We start from the raw sequence: 27,972 nt of genomic DNA, 5'->3' as shown, positions 1-27,972 counted from the left end.
AAAACAATGAAAGTGGTACTTGCATGCATACAGCACTAGAACCACCATCAGTACAGGAATACATAACCAGAACCACCATCAGTAAAGGAATACATCCCCAGAAGCACCATCAGTACAGGAATATAGCACCAGAACCATCATCCATTCACAAATACATCAAACAAACTACCATAAGAACATAAACACATCACCAGAACCACTCTCAGAACATAAATTTACCTATACTGTTGATGTTGGGGGCCTTACTGCCACAGCTCCCAGCGATCCCAAGAATAGAGCTCTTTAGAACTGTCTTGAATTCATCAAAGGTCAGTCTGCCAGTGAACAGCATCCACCGGAAAGGGCTTAACTTGCTAATATGGAACGATTTGAAGATCTTCACAAGAATGGTGAGTGAAGATTTTTTGGTAAGATGCTTTCCCGCCTGCCACTTTGGCAGGGTTCATAAATCGTACCTCCCATTCACTGAACAATTGGTGGCTTCTCTTAACAACGTACAATGTGTTTTGTTTGCAGATAAAGGAAAGCGAGGAAAACCACATTTTGGGGAATCCTCTCCAGACATGCGGTTGGAAATGGCAAGCAAAATAAAAGTAATTTTGTTGGAGATTTCCAAAAAGGGGGGTCTATTAAGATTAGTGGGGGTCCAACACCCAATGCTCCCATGGATCAGTTGTTAGCAGGTTCTACATGTGTAAAAATATCACAGCTCCATCTCCTGTGTAGTGGCCGTTCTCAGGTACCTATTGAAGTTATTTATCACCTGATGAGGTCAATACTAGAAGCCCTTGGTCCGGATGAGCACTTGTTTTGCAGCACGGACAGATGAAGGACAGTGGCAGAATAGTAACATGAGGAGCAAACGGAATCCGATGAAGCAGGGTTGAGTTTATGGCAACAGATGTAGCAGAGTTGTAATCGACAAGGGAACAGAGGAGACTTGGAGATGAAGCAGAACTGAGTTTGTACAAGAGCTTAAAAGACGGAGGTGGTCTGACAAGGTAGCAGAGTTACCTCTGCAATGAAGAACCAGTGAAACAGAGCAGAGTTGCACAACAATATTGTAGAGTTACCCAGCAAAGCATCAGAAGTTCACAGAGCTGGTTTTGTCACAGAGTCCAGCACAGATATGTCTGCTATGCAGCAGATCTAGGTTTATAATAAAGTCCAGGGCAGAGCTGGAACAGTGGCACAGTAGAGTCGAGTTTGAAACCGAGGTAAAGGCAGAGCTAACCCAGCGATGTTGCAGAGCTGGGAATTGCACAAAGTCCAATACCATACTTAGCCAGTGGTATATTTGAATCACCCAACAGTGTAGCTGAGCTGAATTTGTCAGAGAGTCTTAGACAGGCCAACTACCTGAAAACTTATCCAGCACCAAGTGTATGGATCCAGGTAACGTAAGTTAACAGGTAACTGAGCTGCCGCTACACAGTATATGGAGCAGTGGTGGTACGGCTATGTGCAATGTGTACTTCCGGTAGATGTGGGACCTGCAAACAGCAAATCATGAGTGTTTGACTTCACTGATCTGATATTTATGGCATATCCTAAGGATAAGTCCTCAATATGTTAGTCTGGACAACCCCTTTTAGAGGGAATTAAGACAAATCTATCTTTACTAAGTATACTGCACCTTTCCTAAACTCGCAGTCCTCCATTGTATTGCAGCTTCAGGTCATTTCTTGCTGGAGATATACACTACTCAAAAAAATAAAGTGAACACTAAAATCCCACTTCCTAGATATCACTGAATGAAATATTCCAGTTGTGAATCTTTATTCATTACATAGTGGAATGTGTTGAGAACCATAAAACCTAAAAATTATCAATGTAAATCACAACTAATATCCCACGGAGGTCTGAAGTTGGAATGATGCTCAAAATCAAAGTGGAAAATAAAGTTACAGGCTGATCCAACTTCAGTGGAAATGTCTCAAGACAAGGAAATGATGTTCTGTTGTGTGTGTGGCCTCCATGTGCCTGTATGACCTCCCTACAATGCCTGGGCATGCTCCTGATGAGGCGACGGATGGTCTCCTGAAGGATCTACTCCTAGACCTGGACTAAAGCATCCGCCAACTCCTGGACAGTCTGTGGTGCAACATGACGTTGGTGGATGGTGCAAGACATGATGTCCCAGATGTGTTCAATCGGATTCAGGTCTGGGGAACGGGCAGGCCAGTCCATAGCTTCAATGCCTTAATCTTGCAGGAACTGCTGACACACTCCAGCCACATGAGGTCTGGCATTGTCCTGCATTAGGAGGAACCCAGGGCCCAGCATTTGGTCTCACAAGGGGTCTGAGGATCTCATCTTGGTACCCAATGGCAGTCAGGCTACCTCTGGCGAGCACATGGAGGGCTCTGCGGCCCTCCAAAGAAATGCCACCCCACACCATTACTGACCCACTGCCAAACTGGTCATGCTGAGTGATGCTGCAGGCAGCAGATCACTCTCCACCTCGTCTCCAGACTCTGTCATGTCTGTCACATGTGCTCAGTGTGAGCCTGCTTTCATCTGTGAAGAGCACAGGTGCGCCAGTGGCGAATTTGCCAATCCTGGTGTTATGTGGCAAATGCCAAGCGTTCTGCACGATGTTGGGCTGTGAGTACAACCCCCATCTGTGGACGTCGGGCACTCAGACCATCCTCATGGAGTCAGTTTCTAACCATTTGTGCAGATACATGCATAGTTGTGGCCTCTGGAGGTAATTTTGCAGGGCTCTGGCAGTGATCCTCCTATTCCTACTTGCACAAAGGAGGAGGTAGAGGTCCTGCTGCTGGGTTGTTGCCCTCCTACGGTCCCCTCCACATCTCCTGGTGTACTGGCCTGTCTCCTGGTAGCGCCTCCAGCTTCTGGACACTATGCTGACAGACACAGCAAACCTTCTTGCCACAGCTCGCATTTATGTGCCATCCTGGATGAGCTGCACTACCTGAGCCACTCGTGTGGGTTGTAGAGTCCGTCCCATGCTACCACGAGTGTGAAAGCACAACCAACATTCAAAAGTGACCAAAACATCAGCCAGAAAACATTGGTACTGAGATGTGGTCTGTGGTCCCCACTTGCAGAACCACTCCTTTATTGAGGGTGTTTTGATAATTGCCAATAATTTCCATCTGTTGTCTATTCCATTTGCACAACAGCATGTGAAATTGATTGTGAATCATTATTGCTTCCTAAGTGGACAATTTGATTTCACAGAAGTTTGATTTACTTGGAGTTATATTCTGTTGTTTGAGTGTTCCCTTTATTTTTTTGAGCAGTGTAGTTTTCTGCATGATATAATTTTGGGTGTCTCCAACCACCACAAGGGGGAGCTCACTGCACGTTCTGTATACAGTTAAAGTTGTGAAAAAACGTGTATGCAGTGTGAGCTCCCCCTTGTGGCACCTTTAGGTATCATCTGCTATGATACTGTTAATCAAGCAGAGCTGGGCACCCGCAACCAATACGATCCATGATGGGTACCGCACTGTCTGATGAAGATTCCTACTGTGATAACTTTCATCACTAAATTTTTATCTACTTTACATGACATTTTTTTATGTATTTCTTATTCATTAGGCTCAATTTCAGCAACAAGAAAAGGACCTGGCTGCGCTGAGGCTGAAAGCAAAAATGGAGGCTAAGGAGGCTCAGAGGTGCCTGGAGGAGATGCTGAAGAATCAGCAGGTAATACTTGTGATAATAGTCAGACTTCTGGTAACACAGGATGGTGACACCTTTAGTAGTTGTTCTTCAGCATTTGCAATCCAGACGGAGTAACGAACTTATGGTTTTCTTAGAGTCTGCAGCTGAAATCCACTTCTCCTGAAAAGCAAAGAAACCGAATAAGCAGACATCAAGAGAGGGAAAATGATCGGTAGGTTCTAATCGTTAGCAATAGTCTGGAGAAGGTCATTGTACAGGGGGGGAGGAGGTGAGCTGTGACATCACTTATTGTGAATGGTGGATCCTGTGTTATCTACTGTATATAGAAGTGTTATCAGTCATTGTACAGGAGGAGGATGGGAGCTGTGACATCACCTATTGTGAATGGTGGATCCTGTGTTATCTACTGTATATAGAGGTGTTATCAGTCATTGTACTGGAGGAGGAGGAGGCGAGCTGTGACATTACGTGTTGTGAATGGTGGACCCTGTGTTATCTACTGTATATAGAGGTGTTATCAGTAATTGTACAGGAGGAGGAGGCGAGCTGTGACATCACATATTGTGAATGGTGGATCCTGTGTTATCTACTGTATATAGAGTTGTTATCAGTCATTGTACAGGAGGAGGAGGTGAGCTGTGACATCACCTATTGTGAATGTGCATCCTGTGTTATCTACTGTATATAGAGGTGTTATCAGTCATTGTACAGGAGGAGGAGGTGAGCTGTGACATCACCTATTGTGAATGTGCATCCTGTGTTATCTACTGTATATAGAGGTGTTATCAGTCATTGTACAGGAGGAGGTGAGCTGTGACATCACCTATTGTGAATGGTGTATTCTGTGTTATCTGCTGTATATAGAGGTTATTTCAGTCACTGTAATTGGAGCGCCTCATTAGGACCATGGGGTACTCAGGCCAGGTCCGGTGGTCGTTAAAGGGGTGGTCACGGTGGCAGCGACCCGGTCCGTGGTCCTGGGCATCCAAGTAAAAGGGAAGGTCATTAAAGGAATCATTTGGAATAAAGAATGTTCGTGACGCCACCTGTAGTATTCGGTCAGGGACGACCGACGCTGCTTAAAGGGGTCCACTGGGAATGATGGTACTGCAGCAGGGATGGTATGGCTTCCCACAGGTGAAACTGAATCTCCAGAGCTCCCGGTGTAATAGGCAGAGATGGTGTGGTGCCAGAAAGAACCAGAGGACACAAGGTTGCAGTCTCTTTACCTTTTACTGGTGGTTTTTGGCCACAGTCCAGGGTACCAGTAGCAGGTGATGGTGAAGTCCAGTCAGCCTGGACGCGATTATGGATCCCCTTTTCAGGTGAAGTTTGAAGCCTTCCTTCTTGTGCTGTAAAGCGAGTCCCTTGCTGACTGTGGCTCCACACAAGGTCCTCTCTCTCTCTTTCCAAAGACAGTACCCGCTTGGCAGTCAACGCAAGCCTTTTTACAGGTGTCTCTAATTATGACTCTGAGCTCTATATGTTGCAGTGCCTTCAGGTGTGGGTGTGGACAGACGACCTGAAATCTTCTGCCCTTCGGTTTCTGCTGTGGGTCATACAGTCCCACACAGCCTCGGACTCCCGGTGTCTGGTTTCTGTGCTTCAGCGTGGAGGGAGCTCAGTCGCAGCTCCCCTCCAGCTCTTTACTTCTCCTATGTTTCTTCTCCTCTCACACGTCCTACAGACACAACTCTGTCTGACTCCTCCACTCTAGTCAGGAGCTGCAGCTCCGCGTGCCTGCACGGCTCCAGCTCTCTTGCTCTCTCCACTCTCCTCCACTGTCTGTTACCGACTACCCTAACTCCTCCTCCAAGCCAGAACATTTATCTAGGGCAGCTCCCCTGAAACCAGGTTCAGAGGTCACCCTTCTGGCCTGGAATCAGAACATGTTGCATGTATTGTTCTACCTATTAAAGGGATCCTCCTCGCTTCCAGGCATAGCCTCGCCCTCCCCGAATGGAAGGCAACACCACTGTAACAACCGGCTTCCTGGGGTGTTTCATAATCCTGTCTCTGATGATAATGAGACTTATGAGAAGTGCTCTCTAGAGAACATGAAGTGTCAGTCTAATATGAGGCTCCGAGGGGTGGAATTGCAAGGTTCCAGGATTAATATAACAATATTACCAAGGGTCATAATTGGGTTCACTGTATAAAACGCTGTGACATCACTGAGCGCTCATACATTTCGCATTTTTCTTTTTTTCCCACTGCCAACCAGGCCAGGGTGGGACAGTTCTAGCCAGCAGGGAAGTAGTTAAATGTACACCGACTTGAAAAACAATGTCTGGCCCCCTGATTGTCAGATGTTGCTGATTGGGCACTTTTGGGATACAGCACTGCTTAAGAAATGGCAGATCGCACGGCCCTTAAGTGACTACTTGTCTCCATTAGAGGTAGAAAAATCATTCTGCGAGTCAGAGTGTAATTGTCCTCGGCCGCTCATCACGGGATTGGAGTCATTAACCATTGTGCCTGTGTTCCCTTCATCTGCCGTTGTCAGGTCTGGTCCATGGACGGAACTGATTCTAAGGGCAACTACGAAGCCTGCACCTCCCAGGTTTATGTGTTGTGCACGCCTCATTCTGCGGCTTCAGTCCGATCCTAAGCAATGTGGGGTATTGTGCTGAGAGCGTTGACCTGGCAGGGAATAGATTTCTCTTTTGATTTGGGGCCATTTATCTCCTCTTAGATTTTCCCCAACTGCTTTCCAGTTGTAGCCGCTGTACCCACCAGAAAACCGACATCGGGGGCCACAGAGTTCAACAGGACTGGGTCACATTGTACCGTGATGTTTGGTTTAGACACTGTGTGGCACTATGATTGTTTGAGCACTGTATGGCACTACTGTTACTTGGGCACTATAGAGCAATGCTATTTGGGAACTGTATGGCCAAGTGTATACACTGTAGGAGTGGGATTATATGGGCACTTTAGGGCACTGATGTGATTTGGGCTTTGTGCAGCAATGGTATATTGACACTGCGTGGCATTACCACGATTTGGACACTGTACGTCACTACTATTATTTGAGTACTGTATGGCAGTATCTGGTTACTGTATCACAGTATTATACAAGCACATTGAAGCACTGCTGTGATTTGGGAACTGTATGGCATTACTGTGATTTGGGCACTGTACGGCACAACTATTATTTGGGCACTATATTGTAGAATTATGTGAGCTCTGTGTGTCACAAGTGTTATTTGAGTACTGTATTGCAGTATTATTTATGCACTGTAGGGCAATTTTATTTGAGCACTGTATGCCACAACTATTATTTGGGTACTGTATAGCACTACAGTTACATGAGCATAGCTTGGCAATGCTATTTGGGCACTGTATCGCACTCCCATTATTTGGGCATTTTATGACAGTGTGTGCACTGTATGACAGTATTATATGGATACTTTTTGGCACTGCTGTGATTTGTGCAGTGTATAGCATTCTTATTTGGACACGATGGCTTTCCTCAAATTTGAGCACTGTACGTCACAACTATTGAGTACTGTATTGCAGTATTTGGCTACTGTATGGCAGTATTATACAGGCACATTATGGCACTGCTGTGATTTGGGCACTGTAGAGCACAACTATTATTTGGCACCTTATGGCACTGCTATGATTTAGGCACTGTATAGCATTAATGGAATTTGGCCACAGTATAGCACAACTATTATTTGAGTATTGTATTGCAGTATTATTTGGTTATTTATCCATTGTATGATGGCATTATTTAGACAATTTTAAACATGTAGGGTACAGTATATTTTAGCAAAAGAAAAAAAAAGAAGCATGAGCTCGCACAAATGCCCCAAAGTCCATGGGGATCCAATGGTACCATACTTTTGCAGATGGGCAGTGTGACCAGATGCCCTCCCTACCGGCACTGCAGAATAAGCAATCAATGGAAGGCAGAAGGAACAAGGCCTAGTGCAAGAGTATATATAAAATATATATATAAAACCGGAACCTTTCTACCACCATACTGTACAACGAGCTGTAAACAGAGCCACATTAATAGCACCCGTTCTGCATCAGAATTAGGCCAGGAGCTTGGCGGGTCCCATCCTTACAAGTCTTTAGGTCCAATTAAGAAATGAGGAAAAAGAAAGGTTCTAGAAATCCCACATAGGGTGTAAGTAATCAGATTGTGCGGAAATAACCCCCCAAAACAATCTAATCAGGCCTATATAATCTTTAAAGAACAAGTTCAAAGCCGGAGGGGGCTTTCGCTGATTGCACACATGCCATTTGGATAACAGTGCAGAAAAGCGTCCAACCTTTTACCAGTAATTACCTGGAGAGGATCCAGACCCCGCCGCCCCAGCTTCGAAATTCACTTTAGGAAAAGGGATCAACAAGAGCAATGACATTACAACATGACTTAATGCCGTCTTACCAGGAATGCATTATTCGTATTATTCCTATTGGAAGGAGCCGGAGGGGAGGATTTATCAATACCCGGAACCCTGGAGCCAGACAGGGAGACTGCCGACTTTAACTGCGGGGTGTAAATCTCGCGCTTGACATTACCAATCTGATTGCTTTGCATCACTCACTACTCACATTTTCTTGTATTAATTTGGGTCTTTAAGTAGCTGTGTTGTGATTGGTTGACCTTCTCCCGAAACACTCAAAATACAAGATTTTGGTGTTACGTCCTATAATGTTTTATTCCAGGTTCGGAGATGGATGGAGGCCATGTGTGGAATCGGGCAAGAGTGGCACAGACAACGTTACCCAGCAGAAAAGTCCAATTAAAGCACACGGTATGGCCATACCCCATATATAAGATGTGTTAGGATGGAGTGCCGATTTCCAGAAACTGCACCACTTGCTGATAACGCAGGGGTGAAGAGGATGGACATCTGGTCTCCGCAAATTTCTGGCTTAGGAGAGCAGTTGTCATTTCTAAGATCCATTGTCCTAGACACACTGGAGGACCAGATCATTCCTTAGGCCGATTCAGTTTCACACTTTCGAAATTCGTAGTCTTTCTAAGAACAGGCCGTGCGTCTACTGACCCGAAGTCCGCAACATCATGGGTAATGTGTAAGGCTGTTGAGTTTCGGATCAGAAGACCCACGTGCCTTTAATCAGGAGGGTTTCACACTTTCGACTTTCATGGTGCTTCTGTGAACCACGATGTCTGGACCGGCCATGGGTCTAGTGAACCAAGCTAAACAATGTCATGGGCATATCTAAGGTTATTGGGTTCAGGTCAGGAGACTCACGGGCCGGTCTGGACATCGCAGCCTTTAATCAGGCTGGTTTCACACTTTCGACATTTACGGTTCTTCTATGAAGCATTATGTCCGGACCGGCCATGGGTCTACTGGCCCAAGCTCAACAACATCATGGGTGTAGCTAAGGTGGTTGGGTTTGGATCAGGAGTCCCACGGGCTGGGCGGAACATAACGGTCTCTATTCAGGCTTGTCTTCATATTTTTCAACATTCAGCATGCAAGTTTGGAAAAGGGCCCAAAAAGTTATTCCAATCTCAGAAATTCATAAAATAAATGTCTTATAAGCCTGACTCCCACCTCTGTGGCTCCATCCATCTTGTGTTACCGTGAATTGGGAACTGGCCGCATATGCCTGGTGCCTTCAATTAGTTTCTATGGGAGCTTCAAGAAACAAAGGAAGATTTTGGATTTTCTGTAGATGGAATGGTGATAGGTGCAGGCCCTAGCAGTGGGACCCTCAGCTGTCAGACATTACTGGTAAACCTGTAGATATGCCATAAATGTCTGAGATGGGAATATCCCTTTTAATAATCTCGTACTCCTTCCTAGTCACCGCAGTACCCATATCTACTTGTGTGTACATTGTTGTGCCTGGATAAAGAGGCTGTGATCCTCCACGGACTCCTGCAGCTCCTTTTTTTTTTTTTATTGGAGACACCCCAATGGTGGGCTCACTAATCAATACATTGATGGTCTGTCCTAAGGTTGGGCAATAAATGGAAAAGCCCTTTAAATAGAATCTGGCATGACAATGTGTTTTTACCCAGTAATCCAGGACAAGCTGCATCTGGCCAGACATAGAGCATCACACACCGGACATTCAGATATGTCTGATATCAAAGCATTCATAGTCTTCACATATAAAGGACATAACGAAGATTTATCCGCTGTAATTTGTGGTGCTTTCATTATGGATCCTGGACAGTAATAAAAAGTGAACTGTCACTATTCAGGGATGATGAAGGAATCATGCAGTGATCTCAGATAAGTCCATGATTTGTGGCTTTATGATTTGCAGAATGGTTACATAGAAAGAATAAACCCCTTTAACACTGCGCAGTGATACCACAACATTCTAAACAAAGGTCCAGTCGCATCAATGGATCAGCTTATTCTTTCTTTGGGGCTCTTTTATTCTGCAAATAAATGGTATCTGAAATTATGGACAGCAGCTTTACGTTTCTTAAAGAGCCCATAAATATGTATTCTTTATACCTGGTGTAAATGCCGCTGTTCTCCTGAATCCGGTGCTGTTTCTCTCTTGTTTCTGCGTCGCCCCGTTCCTGAGATATGGCCCCTTTTTCCCTGTATATAAATTTAGTCCTTTTTTTTGCCAAGTGGGAGTGATCCTCAACTCTTCTGTGGGCGTGTGCTTGAGGATCACGCCCAGTTGGGTAACAATACTGGATTTCTATACTAGGGAGAAGGAGCCATATCTCAGCAATGGAGAGCCACAGGAACAAAAGGAAAACATCGCCGGATTCAGGAGAACATTGGAATTTACAGCAAGCAAAGAAATTACATTTTTATAGGATGTGGCAGGTCTTATTTAAAGTTCTGCTTTTACTTTTTTCAGGCATGAACTAAACATCTCTATAAAGCATGTTGCAATTCCCCAACCCCATAATGCCCACAGGTTCTCGTCATCCAGACACCCTGGTGCTGTAGTTCATAATATCACTTAGCAGTCAAAAGTGCTGAAGGATTTATCTTTCCTGCCTCCCCAGCCATATTATCTGTCTGCACCCCCTTTTTTTGTCACAAAATTAATTTTTTCATTTTTCATAGTGAGCGCTGCACCAACTGAGACGGAAAGCCTGGAGCAATCTTGGGACCACACTGACTCCACAAGCAAGGTAACGTAATGCTGGTCACTGGGGAAATGAACTGGAAATCCTAATGAATTTTCCATGCAGTGTTTGTGGGGCTGGGGTGCTGTTTGGCTGGTCATATGCATGACAGTTGTAGAGCGGAGACCCTCAGTACACAACTAAACAGGCCCACAGACTGCTCACTTCTCATGCAACGACTCCTACTGGTAGAAGTGCAGTATTACAATGACAATATTACAATACTCCTCTGTATGACAATCTATTATGGTATTTGGAAAGAGGTGGTTGTGATGAAGATGCCCTTTTAAAGATTATATACCCCTATTATTATCTACTAGATGGTGGCCCGATTCTAACGCATCGGGTATTCTAGAATATGTATGTAGTATATAGCACAGGCCACGTAGTATATAGCACAGGCCACATAGTATATAACACAGCCCACGCAGTATATAGCACAGCAACGTAGCATATAACACACCCCACATAGTATATAGCACAGCAACATAGTATATAACACAGGCCATGCAGTGTATAACACAGCCCACGTAGTATATTGCACAGCCACACAGTATATAACACAGGCCACGTCGTATATAGCACAGCGACGTAGTATATAACACAGGCCACGCAGTATATAGCACAGCCACGTAGTATATAGCACAGCCCACATAGTATATAACACAGCCCACGTAGTATATTGCACAGCCACGTAGTATATAAACACACCCCATGTAGTATATAGCACAGCGACGTAGTATATAACACAGCCCACGTAGTATATAACACAGGCCACATAGTATATAACACAGGCCACGCAGTATATAACAACGCCCACGTAGTATATAACACAGCCCACGTAGTATATAACACAGGCCACGCAGTATATAACACAGCCCACGTAGTATATTGCACAGCCACGCAGTATATAACGCAGGCCACGTAGTATGTAGCACAGCGACGTAGTATATAACACAGGCCACATATTATATAACACAGCCCACGCAGTATATAGCACAGCCACGCAGTATATAACACAGGCCACGTAGTATATAACACAGCTCACGTAGTATATAGCAATGTGGGCACCATATCCCTGTTAAAAAAAAAAGAATTAAAATAAAAAATAGTTATATACAAACCTTCCGGCAGCCCCCGGATCCAGCCCAGGCCTTTAGCGATGCTCCTCGCGCCGATCCATTCCCAGTAATGCCTTTCGGCAATAACCCGTGATCATGTAGCGGTCTCGCGAGACCGCTACGTCATTATCTCGCGAGACCTCTACGTGATCTCGAGTCATTGCCGCAATGCATTCTTGGGACCGGAGTGTGGCAAGAAGCGGGAAAGGCTGCCGCGGACGACGGAAGGTGAGAATATAATGTTTTTTTTATTATTATTATTTTTAACATTATCTGTTTTTACTATTGATGCTGCCTTGGCAGCATCAATAGTAAAAAGTGAAGCTGTGTTTAACTTCCGCTCCAATATCGCTGATTGGTCAGCGACCCGGGATTTATGTTACGGAAGTTACAGACAAACAGACGGACGTACCCCTTTGGCAATTATATATATAGATTATAATTATGTGACGTTACTCTCCCAGAAAAGCATCATAAAAATTCGGCACATACAATATGGGCTATTTATACAAATTTTTTTGAATACTATCATGTCTCTTGCTAGTCTTTCTGTCAACCCTGTAACTTTTTATATAGGGTGATCCTACGAGAAAAAAAAAAAATACTTTTACAAGATGTTAAGTGAAAAAGTAATTATAAGCTTGAAAAAAAGGGTGTACCTGCAATTTCTCACTGGTGACCAACAGGTGGCAGCACAGATCTGCGTTCTTCTCATGTGCTGGTTAATCATTGAATGTTTTGCTTTTTGTTATTGTTACCAAATATCACATTGCTCATTTATTATTGAAGTGAATGGGAGCTGAGCTGCAGTACTCAGGAACGACCATTAACCACTGTTCGGTGCTGCTCCAGCTTTGTACATTGGGTACAACCATCAGATTCTGAGAACAGCTGATCGGGGCATGGGGGGGAGAATGGAAGCTGATGTTGGACCCCATTGTTCTGATATTTATGACCTATCTTGAGGATGGGTCACCAATATGTCAGTCCTGGAGAACACCTTTAATGGGTATTTATTCATTCAGTAGGAAAAATACGTACCGTATGTGATACACTGCCAATTTTGCAAGTTTTCCCACCTACAAAGAATGGAGATGTCTGTAATTTTTATCGTGGGTACACTGCAAATGTGAGAGACTGATTCTAAGATTAAGAACCAGAAAATCTCATCGTATGATTTTTACATAATTAACTGTCATTTTATTGCATGAAATACATATTTGATACAATAGATAAACAGAACTTCATATTTGTACAGAAACCTTTATTTGCAACTACAGAGGTCAGACGTTTCCTGTAGTTCTTGACCAAGTTTGCACACACTGCAGCAGGAATGTTGGCCCACTCCTCCATACAGATCTTCTCCAGATCTTTCAGGTTTTGGGGGCAACATTAAGTTTCAGCTTCCTGAAAAGATTTTCTATTGGGTTCAGGTCTGGAGACTGGCTAGGCCGTTCAAGGACCTTGAAATGATTCTTATGTAGCCACCACTCCTTAGTTGTCCTGGCTGTGTGTTTCAGATCATTGTCTTGCTGGAAGACCCAGCCACGATCCATATTCAATTCTCTTACTGAGGGAAAGAGGTTGTTGGCCAAAATTTCGCAGTATATGACCCCATCCATCCTCCCTTCAATACTGTGCAGTCGTCCTGCCCCCTTCCTCTGCAGGAAAGCACCCCCAAAGTATGTTGTTTCCCCCATCATGCTCCATGGTTGGGACGATGTTCTTGGGGTTGTACTCGCCCTTCTTTGTCCTTCTACGGCGAGTGGAGTTGATACCAAAAAGTTCTTTTTAGGTCTCATCTGACCACATGACCTTCTCACATGCCTTCTCTGGATCATCCAGATGGTCAGTGGCGAACTTCAAACTGGCCTGGTCATGTGCTGGCCTGAGCAGGGGACCTTGTGTGCCCTGCAGGATTATAATCCATGACTGTGCAGTGTGTTACTACCGGTAATGTTTGAGACTGTGGTCCCAGCTCTCTTTAGGTTATTGACCAGGTCCTCCCGTGTAGTTCTGGGCAGATTCCTGACCTTTCTCAGAATCATCCTTACCCCACAAGGTGAGATCTTGCATAGAGCCCCAGATCGAGTAAGACTGATTGTCATCTTGTGTTCCTTCCATTTTCTAACAATTGCACCAACAGTTGTTGCCTTCTCACCAAGCTGCTTGCCTATTGTCCTGTAGCCCATCCCAGCCTTGTGCAGGTCTACAATTTTGTCTCTGGTGTGCTTAGACAACTCTTTGGTCTTGGCCATGGTGGTGAGGTTGGAGTGTGATTGAGCGTGTGGACCGGTCTCTTTTATACAGGTAACGAGTTCAAACTTGTGCAATTAATCCAGGTAATGAGTGCAGAGTAGGAGGCTTCTTACAGAATAACTAACAGGTCTGTGAGTGCCAAAATTCTTGCTGCTTGGTAAATGATCAAATACTTATTTCATTCAATAAAACGCAAATTATGTAAAAATCATACAATGTGATTTTCTATTTTTTTATTGTTAGATTCTGCCTCTCACAGGTGAAGTGTACCTATGGTAAAAATTACAGAACTCTCCATTCTTTGTAGGTGGGAAAACTTGCAAAATCGGCAATGTATCAAATACTTATTTTCCCCACTGTAACTATAATATAATGATGGATATATGCGGTTCTGGAAGTGGGAAAGGGGTTCGTTCACATACATTTCTTTCATGCATATTAGACCTCTGTACCATTGGCGTAGGGTGCATCTCCCCTTGTGCTTAAGCTTTTCTTCTGTTTCCTCCCACATTCATAGGTTAGTCTATTGCCCCAGGTGTGTGTGTCTGAGACTGAGAGGTTAGATTGCGAGCTCTGTGGGGGACTGAACACAGTGCTGTGTATCACAATGTCAGAGGCTATCTCTCTTTTCTGCAATACTCTAATTCACAGTGGAGTGAAGTCGGAGAGTTTTATGGTTCCCCGAACATGTTCACTCCTTTCACCCTGGAGATGTCTCAGCAGTATCTCCGAGAAGAAGAGCTCCGTGCGAGACATCAGACTGCTCTGCTGCGACTAAGAGAAGAAGCTCTAAAAGAGAAGACCAAGGCAGAATTGGCTCTGCTACATCACCAGAAGATGTGAGAGAGATTTTCTTCTAGTTCAAAGAAGAGGGCTAAGCATCGGATACGCGGCCTACGTTATAGGTCATTTTAGCTGTCCTGTTAAATCTTAGATGATACTAGGTGTCTTATGTAATTCTAGGTTACTCTAGTTGTCTTTTCCAGTTGTAGGTGAATCTGTTTGGTTACTCTAGCCATCCATTTTAGTTCTAGGTTACTCTAGTCATCCTCTTTAATCAGAGGTTATTCTAGTCACTCTCTCTAGTTCTAGATGACTCTAGTCATCACCTTTAGCGCTAGATAATTTTAGTTGTCCTCTCTAGTCCTAGGTGACTCTAGTCTTTTTTTCCAGTTCTTTATTACTGTATTTGTCATCTTCAGTTGTAGGTTACTTTAGACCTGTCCAGTTTTTGGTCACTCTAGTCTTCTTCCTTAGTTCTAGGTGACTCTAGTTGCCTTCTTTTCTTCTTGGTTATTCTAGACATTGTATCTAGTTTTAAGTGACCCTAGTCATCCTCTCGTTGGTGACTCTACTAGTCATCCTGAGTTTTTGATTGCTCTAGGTTTCTCATCTAGTTATAGATTACCCTAGTCATACTCTCAGTTCTAGGTTTCTTTTTTAGATATATCTTTCAGTTCTAGGTAACTCTTCGTGTCCTCTTCAGTTCTAGGTTGCACTCATTGTCCTCTCCAGTTCTAGGTTACTCTTCGTGTCCTCTTTAGTTCTGGGTTACTTTTTGTGTCCTCTCCAGTTCTAGGATACTCTTTGTGTCCTCTCCAGTTTTAGGTTACTCTGTGTCCTCTTTAGTTCTAGGTTATGTAAAGCTGCAGCAGCTTCGTGTGCAGTGAAGAAGCAGTGACCCACAAATTCAAACACAAAAGTCTCTTTTAATGTGTTTCTTCACAGCATTAAAGTCCACTTCATATAAATGCATATAACTTCAGTGATCAGTTTACACCAGTTCAAAGTAATGCATATCACATGGCTTTAGATTTGCGGTCCCTAAACAGGCCAGACTTCCCTTGTCCAGTTTCCCTGGGTGACCGCACGCCATCTCACAGTCTCTATACGTCTCCGTACACACATCCTCATATGTTGCAGACACTACACACGCCAGCCCTCCTCTGACTAGTTCTCGTGGGTGTCCTGCATCGCTGTATCACAGTCTCTTACAGACTCATTACTCACACAGTCGTACACAGTTCAGGATATCCTCCGGATAGCAGCCGGGCACCATATCCACCTGTTTGCAATCGTTACACATGCTAGTCCTCTTTCGGGTTCAGGACATCCACCTCCGGGCACAGGACTATCCACATCCGACTCCTACGGGCACAGGATATCCACCTCCGGGCACAGGACTGTCCATATCCGACTCCTACGGGCACAGGACATCCACCTCTGGGCACAGGACATCCACCTCCGGGCACAGGACTATCCACATCCGACTCCTACGGGCACAGGATATCCACCTCCGGGCACAGGACTGTCCACATCCGAGACCAGTACCATGGATGACTTGCATCTCTGTGTACGCTGCGGGTGCCAGGCTATTCAGCTGCCCTGGGTGCTGGCTCTGCTGGCCTCCATACACTCTGCAGACCAGCACACACCAGACTGACACTGACGTGCACCTGGCCTCTCCTGGCCAGACACCTGACACGGTCTGCACGGCCTGACACAGCCATACCCCTTACTGCAGGGTTTTCAAACACACACAAACCTGTGGCCTTTAGCCACATGGAAAACCCGGAGCGGAAATCCATGACTCTCATGCACACCTATGGACTTCATCCATCTGCATGTACATTCTGGGGAGAACAAACAGCACCCCCTAGCTGTATCAGAGGCCACAGCCTCACAGTTACTCTTTGTGTCCTCTCCAGTTCTAGGATACTCTTTGTGTCCTCTCCAGTTCTAGGTTACTCTGTGTCCTCTCCAGTTCTAGGTTACTTGTTTTGTCCTCTCCAGTTCTAGGTTACTCTTCGTGTCCTCTCAAGTTCTAGGTTACTCTTCGTGTCCTCTTTAGTTCTTGGTTGCCCTAGTTGTTGTAGCCTGTTCTAGATTGCTCTAGGTGTTTTATCCTGTGTGAACCTAAAAAAAGACAGCTCTGCTTTTACTTATGATAGGACTTGTATTACTTGGCCCACATATTGTATAGGATTGTCCCACCTGATATTTTGTGCTTGCAAAAGTCACGTAGTAGGGGTGGACTGACAATTTAGGTATTGCCTGACGGTCCATGGCTAGAAGAGGACTATAGGGTTTTAGTTATTTCGATCTGCTCAAACTGCTGGAGATGGCATCAGATCAGGTAACTGAAGGAGGGTATCACGTGATCTCAGCCCACAGATACTCCAGGTCATTGGTGCAATCCTCCATTTCAGTGCAAAGTTAGAGTAATACTATTTTTTTACTTTATCAACTAATTTCTATTTTCTGCTTCTTCAGATATTGGGAAACAAAGAACGATATGAGTAATGTGGAAGAACTCCTGAGACACGAGCGTGAAATTCAGAGGAACCTGAAACAAGAGCAGGTACCAGAGAACGCCAGTGACGATCTGGGACCATACAGAAACAAATAAGGCACCTTACGGGCATGTGGTTATTTTGGAAGGTGACCAATAAGACACTGATGTCCTCCTGACATGTTTCGAGTTCTGTGTCTTGCCAGCTGTTTTCAAAGCTACAAATATTGCTGCTTGGGCATGCTGAGAGTTGTAGTTTTGCAGCAGTCACAGGTTGGTAATTATTGATTTAGCACTCTCTAATCTTATCACCGTGTCCTTGGAGGGGAGCTGGGAATGGAACCGATGGTCACACAGTTTTGGCTTTTGGAATCAACAAGCCTAAAAACCGAAGCTAGCCCCCTCTTCAGCTGTGCCCCCGAAAACAGAATACAGGGTCTTTAAAGCATTATCTGACCCCTACAAATACTTAGGGGGCTCAACGTTTAATTACTTGTTGATTTTGGCATTGTTAGTATCTTGAGCTCACCAATATTGCAGAGAGACGACGTTTCGCCCAGGGCCCTGGGGCTTCCACAGCCAGTTGCTGGCTACAGCAGTGGGGTCACTTTGGATGACGTGGCGGCTGCTGGTGGCAGACGGATGAAATATTGACTATACGGGAAAGACATTTACGAAGTACGGTACATTCTTCCAGATCATTTACAGACCATTTTGTTTTCTGCAGGCAGAAATTCAGCACTTGCACAATATTTACAAGGCTGCCCACCAGGAGAGGAAGTTGTTGCTGAGACAGCAGAAGGAGATCCTGAGGATACAGCAGTCGGCGGCCCACATCCAGCAGAAATTGCACAAATCTGGAGTAACACTTGCGGTATGGACAGAGAAAGCCGACCACATTTTGTTTCCAATTCGATAAAGCTATCGGCGTAAAAATGAACTGATCGCTTCTTTTATGCAACCTAAAGAAAATTCATCTTTCTCGGCAGCACAACCCAGAGGATGTGCTGTCGACAGTATGCAAAACATATGGACATGGAGCGTCCATTCAGCTTTGATGTTGTAATTGGTCATAAATCAACTGAGAGGAGCTCAGAAAAAGACAAATAAGAGTTAAAAATTCCCTGTCAGATCATCATAGGGAGCTGACTGATGGAATCTCAGTTAACTCATTCTTCAGCCAGTGCAATTTGAAGGCTGTATGAGGCAAACAGAGCCAAATGTTTATTAAAACCCAATTGCAAAAGTGATTTTTATCCCTAAGTACATGCATTTAAGTAACAAAAAGTCTCCCTAGTCCCCTCTAAATAAGCTCTAATCTACTATCGTCCGTCCATTTGAGCTTACATGTGTAAAATAGCCTTTTAACACAGGATAACCCATATAAATGCAGTAAATGTTTGATAAATCCCCTCCAATAAGCGGTCATGGCAGCCATTGATGTGGACGTCACATTTGGCGCTGTATCGTCCATCATGGTGGTCTTCCTGAGGGCGGGCTTCAGCTTTGCCCTTTTGGTTTATTCTTGAGACTTATTTTTCCCGCAGGCCTCAGAGCTTGATCTTTCCACCCAACAGTCCAAATACACCCCGCTCCGGGATTCACTTTTGGCTTCTGAGCACATGAACCAGGATACCCAGTCGGCCATTTCTGACCTCTCCGAGGATGATGACATAGCAGAAAAAACTGAAACCCATCAGTACGTAGTATGGTAAACTTTGCAATGCATCTTTAATATAAAATGTAAAAACTATGCAAAATCCTAAATTTTTAAACTTCTACAGTTTTGTGCCTACAGCTTCTATGCAGACCTATATGTTTCTATGGTAACAGACTACAAACAAGCTCTGTGTAGCCTGATTCCACAGTCATCCATCTGTTGTCTTCTACTTTCTTACCAGTAGTTTAAGGCAGAGGTCCCCAACTCCAGTCCTCAAGGCCCACCAACAGGTCATGTTTTCAGGATTTCCTTTGCATTGCACAGGTGATGCAATTATTACCTGGGCAAGACTAAGGAAATCCTGAAAACATGACATGTTGGTGGGCCTTGAGGACTGGAGTTGGGGACCCCTGGTTTAAGGATCTGGCATGTCTGATATTGGACTGTTGATCCTGTTGTCCTCCGAGAGGTTAGCCACCGTCAGAGGAGTCTGGCAGCAGCTATCTCCTAGAGAACACAGGAGCAGATGGAGAGTAAGGATGGAAAGCTTGGGGCCGAATGATTGTTCATCCGAAAGCTTTCTAGTGTGTATGGGGCCTTTGTAAGAAGCAGGAGACAGACGGAAGAGAATAATAGATGACTGCAAGATCAGTCACATGGATTGTTTGTGGTCTGTTACCGTGGAGACGCATAGGTTTGAATAGGAGCTGTATACTAACCATATTTTTTATGGAAACTATTTGCAAAGTTGCACAGTATATGATTTTTGTTTATTCAGTTCAGGTAGCCGGTGAGACTGTGGCAAATAGATTTGTTTTTCTTAAAAGGGCAAAGAAGGCAGAGGATGAGAGTACCTCTCCTGTTCCGGAGGTATGCGATACTGAAAATTTCAGGAGAAGTGACCTTCAGCGTCAAGAAGCTGCGGAAGAAAAGGCAGCTAATAATCCAGGTAACAATGCCCAAATAAAAAGGTTCCTCCAGGACTTTAGCATTGGGGCGCTCTCTGTAGGTCATCAATGTCATATCAATGGGGGTCCGACTCCAGGCACCACCGCTGATCAGCTGATTGGAGGGGCTGTGGCACTTGTTTCCTATTCACTTGTATCTGCTGATCGGTGAGGGCTCCAGGAGTCTTTCCATTTGTAGCCTCTATGTGTTCAATCTTATAAAGAGGCAAGACGCCCGTAGTGAATATATTATTCTGTGAATAATATCTATGGGTGAAGACATTAGTGTAACAGATTCAAAATCATATCAGAAGGAAACACACCAAACAACATTAAAAGGTTAAAGCTTTATTAAACAAACATAGAAAAACATGTATAAACACTGGTAGTAAGGTGATGACAATGATAAGCCAAAAAGAGTGGAACTACAACTTAGGCAACAAACAGGCAAGGCGAACAAATTGTGACTAGCTCAAAAGTGCATTGTGCAAAGAAAACCGTCCCATGGACAAGATGAACATATTTTTATATAAGGGTTAAAAATACTTAAGTGGTAATGGAGTCCAACAGGGCTGTGCATGGAGTCAAATAAATGCGCTTGAGCAAGGATATGAAGTAAAAAAGGAGTAAAAAATACCTGATGTTACCTGAGCGTTGTGGTGCCGCTACCCCCACGCGCGTTTCGGCGTAGTGCCTTTTTCCTCTCTGTAGGATAAGTCATCAGTGTCCGATCAATGGGGGTCCAACTCCAGGTGCCACCACTGATCAGCTGATTGAAGGGGCTGCGGCACCTGTTTCCTATTCACTTGTATCTGCTGATCGGTAAGGGGTCCCATTAGCAGCCACTACTTAATGTCTGGTGCTTTGCTGCTTTCTGTGGTCTGTGGGACCTTCCCAGGTTATCAACTTTAGCAGCACAGAGTATTTCAGGTGTTAGATATGACCAGAGTTACATTTTATGCAAAGTTTCTGCGAAAGTTGGGTGACAACCATTATGGTCACAGTTACAGCTCCTATAGGAGTTGCCAGCCAACATTCCTAATGCATCCCGCCATACTGCATAACTCGACTGTACGATGTAAGTTGCTGCACATATTGCTTGTCACGAAGTTTTCCCTGGTACAGATATTTTAATTTAAACCACATTACTATTAACAAAAGACTTTTCCAGTCAGAGCCAAGACACATTTTACATGCTAATGGCCCTAATAAATCCACGTTCGGCATACATTTATCTATATTAATGGATAATTCATCATCTCCTGTATTACATAAATACAGATATTAACCGTGATGGAGCACAGAGGGAGAGAAACCAATGTAATGTGTCTCAGTGCACGGCAGACGGAACAGCGGAGGGTGATCCTTCATCGGGAGATGGGACGCAAGTGACGGGGTCTCTCCAGAATAATCGGGAAGACCTGAGCAATCACTTAATGGTAAGACAGTGGGACTGCGCTCGTGTACGTACCGGTCATACGCTTAGTATTAGGCTTTGTTTTGGGGTCCTGCTTGTGTGTGGTGTAATATCCGCATCTGGGAAAGATGGGTGGCTACTGGAGTTGGCGTGACTCGATTTACATAACCTGGTAGATCTAGTTGGATTTTTTTTCGATTTGCTTGTCACTGTTTCCTACAAGTTCCAGTATGACCCCAGTGACCAGTGACGTAGCAGCGGGACAGAACGATCTTTGGTCATGACCAAAGTCTCCATCTTGCCCCAGCCTATCTTGGCACAGGTACGACTGCCACCTGTACAATCCATTTAGTTCCACCAATGCGTATATCAAATCTTCTCCATGTATGCTGGACTGTGAACAATTGCAGTGGGTAATACAAGACATTTCCCTCCTCCATTAACTGATAGCGATATATAATAGTGGGACATGTTCTCTACATCTTGTTTCTACCGCCACCGGGCAGCACGGTGGCTCGGTGGTTAGCACTGCAGCCTTGCAGCGCTGGAGTCCTGGGTTCTAATCCCACCCAGGACAACATCTGCAAAGAGTTTGTATGTTCTCTCCGTGTTTGCGTGGGTTTCCTCCGGGCACTCCGGTTTCCTCCCACATTCCAAAGACATACTGATAGGGAATGTAGATTGTGAGCCCCATCGGGGACAGTGATGATAATGTGTGTATACTGTAAAGCGCTGCGGAATATGTTAGCGCTATATAAAAATAAAGATTATTATTATTACATACATAGGAGTGAAAGCATTGACATGTTTGGATGTTAAACTGCCCGGACCACTACTGAAATCTAAGAATGTTGCTACCCATTGTTGGGGAATGTGAATGGAGCTGTGCTTGCTCCGTGGGGTCCTGCAGTCGAACCCTCACCGATCCAAAATGAATACCTGCTGTAATATATTCTTCTGTAGATATTCACACACAGTTTCATTATCCATGTATATGTTCACTAGGAAGAGATCATCTCTGGGAACAAGAATGCTGAGGACACATTTGTACATAGGCCGGACGCCGACCGAAACGCTGCGGGAGAGTCCAGGTAAGTGTTTGAATCCTGACCATAATATCAGTATTTTCAAGCTGAGAAGTCGTTTTCTTTGTGTTCTGTCTTATTGTTGTCACTGATAAGAGGCCAGGATGTCTGCCGACACTTATCTTGAAGCTACGTCAATGGTGTGTGCTTCAATTGACAATGATCCAGTGTCTATGTCCTCCTTATATCAATGTTTGTGCCTTGACGCAGCAGTGGTTGGTTTTGTAAGGTTTACGGTATTTAGATGTGCAAATATTTTTGGTTTTGCTTACAATATATATATATATATATGCAGTATATATATTTTTTTTAATCTTCTAGGAATAATCTCAGCTTGAAAGATCAGGATGTTGAGAATTCAGAGGAACTCGCACAAGGTAAATCTATATATATATATATATATATATATATATATAAATATTATGATACACAATAGACTAACGTCAGCAGAACCCACCGATATCAATACTGTAATGCGTAGGGGGGTCCATCCAGTCCATTAGTTGACCATAAGACTTGTAGAACGCAGTATGGCACCTCATTACGCCTCGTAAATATATGCAGAGACCTGTTTGGTGGTGTTGGTCCATTTTACTCTATGCACATCTATCTATATAATCGTCTAAGGGTCCCTTCCGTCTGTTTGTCTGTCACGGAAATCCTGCATCACTGATTGGTCCCGGACGGCCGTGACCAATCAGCGACGGGCACAGTCCAGCCGCGAATTGGCCCCTCCCTACACCCCTCCAGTCAGTGCCCCCTCCCTACTCCCCTCCAGTCAGTTCCCCCTCCCTACTCCCCTCCAGTCAGTGCCCCCTCCCTACTCCCCTCCAGTCAGTGCCCCCTCCCTACTCCCCTCCAGTCAGTGCCCCCTCCCTACTCCCCTCCAGTCAGTGCCCCCTTAGTGGTTTAGCAGTCCGTTAAACGGACTGCGTTACACCGCGGCTTAACGCGATGTAACGCAGTCCGTTAACGCTGCTATTAACCCTGTATGACCAACTTTTTACTATTGATGCTGCGTGTGGAAAAAGATCTAATGTTAAAAATAACAAAGAATCATTATATTCTCACCTTCTGGTGTCTTTCCCGCTCCTCGCGACGCTCCGGTCCCAAGAATGCATTGCGGCAATGACCGGAGATGACGTAGCAGGCTCGCGAGACCGCTACATCATCACGTGTTATTGCCGCAATGCATTACTGGGACCAGAGCGTCGCGAGGAGCATCGCTAAACGCCTGGTCTGGATCCAGGGGCCGCCGGAAGGTGAGTATATAACAATTTTTTATTTTAATTCTTTTTTAACAGGGATATGGTGCCCACGTTGCTATATACTACATGGGTTGTGTTATATACTGCATGGGCTGTGTTATATACTGCGTGGGCTGTGTTATACTGCGTGGCCTGTGTTATATACTACCTCGCTGTGCTATATACTATGTGGCTGTGCAATATACTACTTGGGCTGTGTTAGATGCTACGTGGGCTGTGTTATATACTGCATGGGCTGTGTTATATACTACGTGGGCTGTGCTATATACTGCGTGGCTGTGCAGTATACTGTGTGGCTGTGCAATATACTGCGTGGCTGGGCAATATACTGCGTGGCTGTGTAATATACTACTTGGGCTGTGTTAGATACTCCATGGACTGTGTTGTATACTGCATGGGCTGTGTTATATACTGCGTGGCCTGTGTTATATACTACGTGGGCTGTGCTATATACTACGTGGCTGTGCAATATACTACATGGCTTGGCAATATACTACGTGGCAGTGTTATATACTATGTGGCTGTGTTATATACTACGTGGGCTGTGTTATACTACGAGGGCTGTGTTATATACTATGTGGGCTGTGATATATACTGCGTGGGCTGTGTTACATACTGCGTGGGCTGTGCTATATAGTACTATACATATTCTAGAATACCCGATGCATTAGAATCAGGCCACCATGTAGTGTTTTATAACTGTCTTGTTACATTTACAGATCCCAAGATAATACCCACCACCCAAACAGCCTCAAGCGATGATCACGTAGTGACCGAACCCATTCACAATCACAGTTCTCACAGAATCTCTGCACAATCCAAATCAGAAAACTTTGCACTCTCTCCTTTTTTTGTAGAATTTCAAAAAGTTTCAGCTAAACTCATTACTATTTCCGAAAGCTCAATCTCTGCCTCTGATCGGGGGAAAGGCGGTGAAGACACAGAAAGCGGAGACTCGGAGGTGTTCGACATGGAGTCTTCAGAGTTCCCACCTGGAGGTCCATCAGACAAGGAGTGGGGTGGGAACATGATAAATCCAGATGAAGAATTTGTAAAGGAAGGGGACAAGTCAAAGTCTTCTCAAACAGAATGTCCCGACACTAGAAAACAGGTCGTTTTGGTCTTGAAAGAGACGGAAATGACTAAGACGGAAATGGCCCCTTTGGCGCGTGAATCCTTCCCAACCTCTGAAGACTTGACAGAATCCGATACACAAACATGCGGTGTGAAACATTTATCTGATAATCAAGACGTCAGTGTAGTCAGAATTACCGACATACACAAGTCGACGTCAATGAGTCCAAAAGCAGACCGTAATGTAGCCGGAATGAGTTCATCTGACACTAAAGGCCTGCAAAGAGTGACACAAACGAATGAAAAACAATCCGTTACGGAAAGTGCAATCTGCAGGAAAATTGAGATGATGTCGTCTGATGCTGCAACTTCAAAAGATTTATATCAGATTAAAAGCTTTCCACATCGGAGTGAGGGAGACATCATATTCATCACGGACGAAGTTCTCCAGCCTGACGAAGACACCTTGTCAGAAATCTTTTCTCCACTTGATGAAAAGCTTTCTTACGACTTGTATCAGAGCGAAGAGCTCCCGTCTCTCCCAAGAGACCCAAGCTCCATTACGAGTGGGGACAGCGACACGGAAGACTTCCCCGCCCCACCCGAGGAAATGCTATTATCTGGACCTGAAAGTTTACAAAGTAGTAGAGAAGCCAGCCTCATTGAAGAGATTCATTCACTATACGGCAGCATTCTGACAGAGGACACTCTTTTGCCACCAGAAGAGTCAATTGATACTGGAGATTCTCCACTTGAGATTTCGAGAAGAATGCCGGAGGTGGTAAAGCCTTGTAGACCATTTTTGACCTTATCCAAAGCTGACGACACCGTTCACGATCCTCTCTCTACCTTCGAGATCGGAGACCGGGTATTGGTCAAGCGTTCGAAGACTGGAACCTTAAGGTATAAAGGGTTGACGTCCTTTAAACCGGGTTATTGGGCTGGAGTTGCCCTTGATAAGCCTGAAGGAGACAACAATGGAACATACGAAGGGATCAGGTATTTCGAATGTTTGAAGGACTGTGGAGTGTTCGTCAGACCCGGACAGATCTCACATCTGTTGTTCGACGATGGGGACAGATCTGACCTTCAGAAGGATGAAGATCACGATCATTCGTTTGGTGACAGAGATGCCCAGCCGAGTGGCGAAGGTGGTGGATATAGAAGACAACTTTGTGAAAGGGACAACGGTAAACAATCAGAAAAGGACGCCAACCAGAACCAGTCAAGGTCATGCAGTTTGGAGACATCGGAAAATATTAATGATCTTCAAGACAATGACCTTTCCCCGATATGTCTTCATGCACACCTCGAAGAAGAAAGCAAAAACCGTGCTCGGGCCTTGCGAATCAAGCCGTTCTGTGGAGGTGACACTAACAAATTATTAGTGCCAAACCCCCCGCAACACGACAAACACAGATTGCTTCTAAAGGTTACGAACGAACTGATCAGCCTCGTCTTGTGTGATGCCACGGGGACATCTTCTAAAATATCTGCCCCCGAAAAGGCATCCATGATGAATAGTAGGAAGGGTGAGGATGAAAAATGTGCAGTGGCTGAAGAAGGATTCTGCAATCAGCTCCCATCAGTGACCCCGCGAGCGGCAGGTGGATGTGTGGACATGGTAGTGACAGATGATAGAAATGACGGCATTAAAGAATATAACAAAATAAGGAAGAAGAAAGGTGAAGAAAATATTTATTGGCCTGCCATTACCTACAGAATCCTGAGTCTGGTAGGTGTTCATTAATGAACATAAAGGGCTATCCACTTTTGAAAGAAAAAAATAAAGTAAGCTAATTATAAACACACACACACACACGTATGTATGTATGTATGTGTGTATATATATATATATATATATATATAATATGTGTGTATATATATGTGTGTGTATATATATATATATATATATATATATATATATATACCGTGTATATATATATATTTATATATATATATATATATATAGTAACAAAAAGGGAAATGGCACAAAAAGATGTAAAAAGAGGACTTTAATGCCCTGTGGCGTGGCAATGTTTCGGATAAAACAAATCCTTTCTCAAGCAATGAATCAAGCAGACATATATAGGGTGCACATGTCAACAATGAATTAATTAGCATACAATTTAAATAATAATAATAATCTTTATTTTTATATAGCGCTAACATATTCCGCAGCGCTTTACAGTTTTGCACACATTATCATCGCTGATGATATGTGAAGACCTAATCACCATATTACATAGATTAAAGTGCTAAGTGCAAACATACAAAATATTTCACAAAATATCTTATACATGTATAGTGATATATAGTGTAAAAAGTACTTAATATTGCAAATATCATGTGATTAATTAGTCGCAGGCGTTGCACACCAAAAAGGACTAAAAACACACTCACATCTTCATAAAAAAAAAACAAAAACATGCTAAATCCTCAGCGTCCTCAGGAGTCTATTGCGCATGTCTGTGACGACATAGCAACCTTCCCATAAGTCCAAATATGTAGGCACCCGCACAATGCGATGCTCAAGAAAAAAAAGATCGCCATATTGGGAAAGGTTCTGACTGCTGCGCATGTCCATAGTTTGTAAAGTATTTAAAACGTCATTATGGCACTGTTTTAAGGAGCAGGATAAGCGCATTTCCCAAAGAGTGCATAAAAAATCACTTGTCATAAAATACCGCCATATACTGTGGCTTGTCATTATATCTCTGTTTTAAGGCGCATAGACATTTGGACTTATGGGAAGGTTGTTATGTCGTCACAGACATGCGCAATAGACTCCTGAGGACGCCGAGGATCTAGCATGTTTTTTTTTTTTTTTAATTTAGATGTGAGTGTGTTTTTAATCCTTTTTGGCGTGCAACACCTGCGACTATTTAATTAATCACATGATATTTGCACTTTGTACACTATATATCACTATACATGTATAAGATATTTTATCAAAGATTTTGTATATTTGCACTTAGCACTTTAATCTATGTAATACGGTGATTAGGTCTTCACAAATCATGTTTGAAATTTTTTGCTAATGAGTTAATTAATGACATGTGCACCCTATATATGTCTGTAGCACTGCTT

General features: G+C 44.1%; 1 protein-coding gene across 1 annotated transcript in view; it reads left to right on the top strand.

Annotated features, from left to right (window-relative positions):
• Positions 1 to 27,972, top strand: part of CCDC187 (coiled-coil domain containing 187) — a 135,048-nt gene that overhangs the window by 97,478 nt on the left and 9,598 nt on the right. Inside the window, exons 14-27 of the mRNA XM_069754538.1 lie at positions 517 to 593; positions 3,571 to 3,678; positions 3,792 to 3,868; positions 8,344 to 8,432; positions 10,698 to 10,765; positions 14,791 to 14,978; positions 17,413 to 17,500; positions 18,159 to 18,305; positions 18,979 to 19,130; positions 19,919 to 20,040; positions 21,320 to 21,477; positions 22,461 to 22,546; positions 22,862 to 22,917; positions 24,528 to 26,617. Coding sequence (XP_069610639.1) covers positions 517 to 593; positions 3,571 to 3,678; positions 3,792 to 3,868; positions 8,344 to 8,432; positions 10,698 to 10,765; positions 14,791 to 14,978; positions 17,413 to 17,500; positions 18,159 to 18,305; positions 18,979 to 19,130; positions 19,919 to 20,040; positions 21,320 to 21,477; positions 22,461 to 22,546; positions 22,862 to 22,917; positions 24,528 to 26,617 — 3,506 coding nt within the window. The remainder of the gene's footprint in view (positions 1 to 516; positions 594 to 3,570; positions 3,679 to 3,791; positions 3,869 to 8,343; positions 8,433 to 10,697; positions 10,766 to 14,790; positions 14,979 to 17,412; positions 17,501 to 18,158; positions 18,306 to 18,978; positions 19,131 to 19,918; positions 20,041 to 21,319; positions 21,478 to 22,460; positions 22,547 to 22,861; positions 22,918 to 24,527; positions 26,618 to 27,972) is intronic.

This window comes from Ranitomeya imitator, chromosome 2, assembly GCF_032444005.1.
Source record: "Ranitomeya imitator isolate aRanImi1 chromosome 2, aRanImi1.pri, whole genome shotgun sequence".
NCBI lineage: Eukaryota > Metazoa > Chordata > Amphibia > Anura > Dendrobatidae > Ranitomeya > Ranitomeya imitator.
This window is presented reverse-complemented; position numbering and strand designations above follow the sequence as displayed.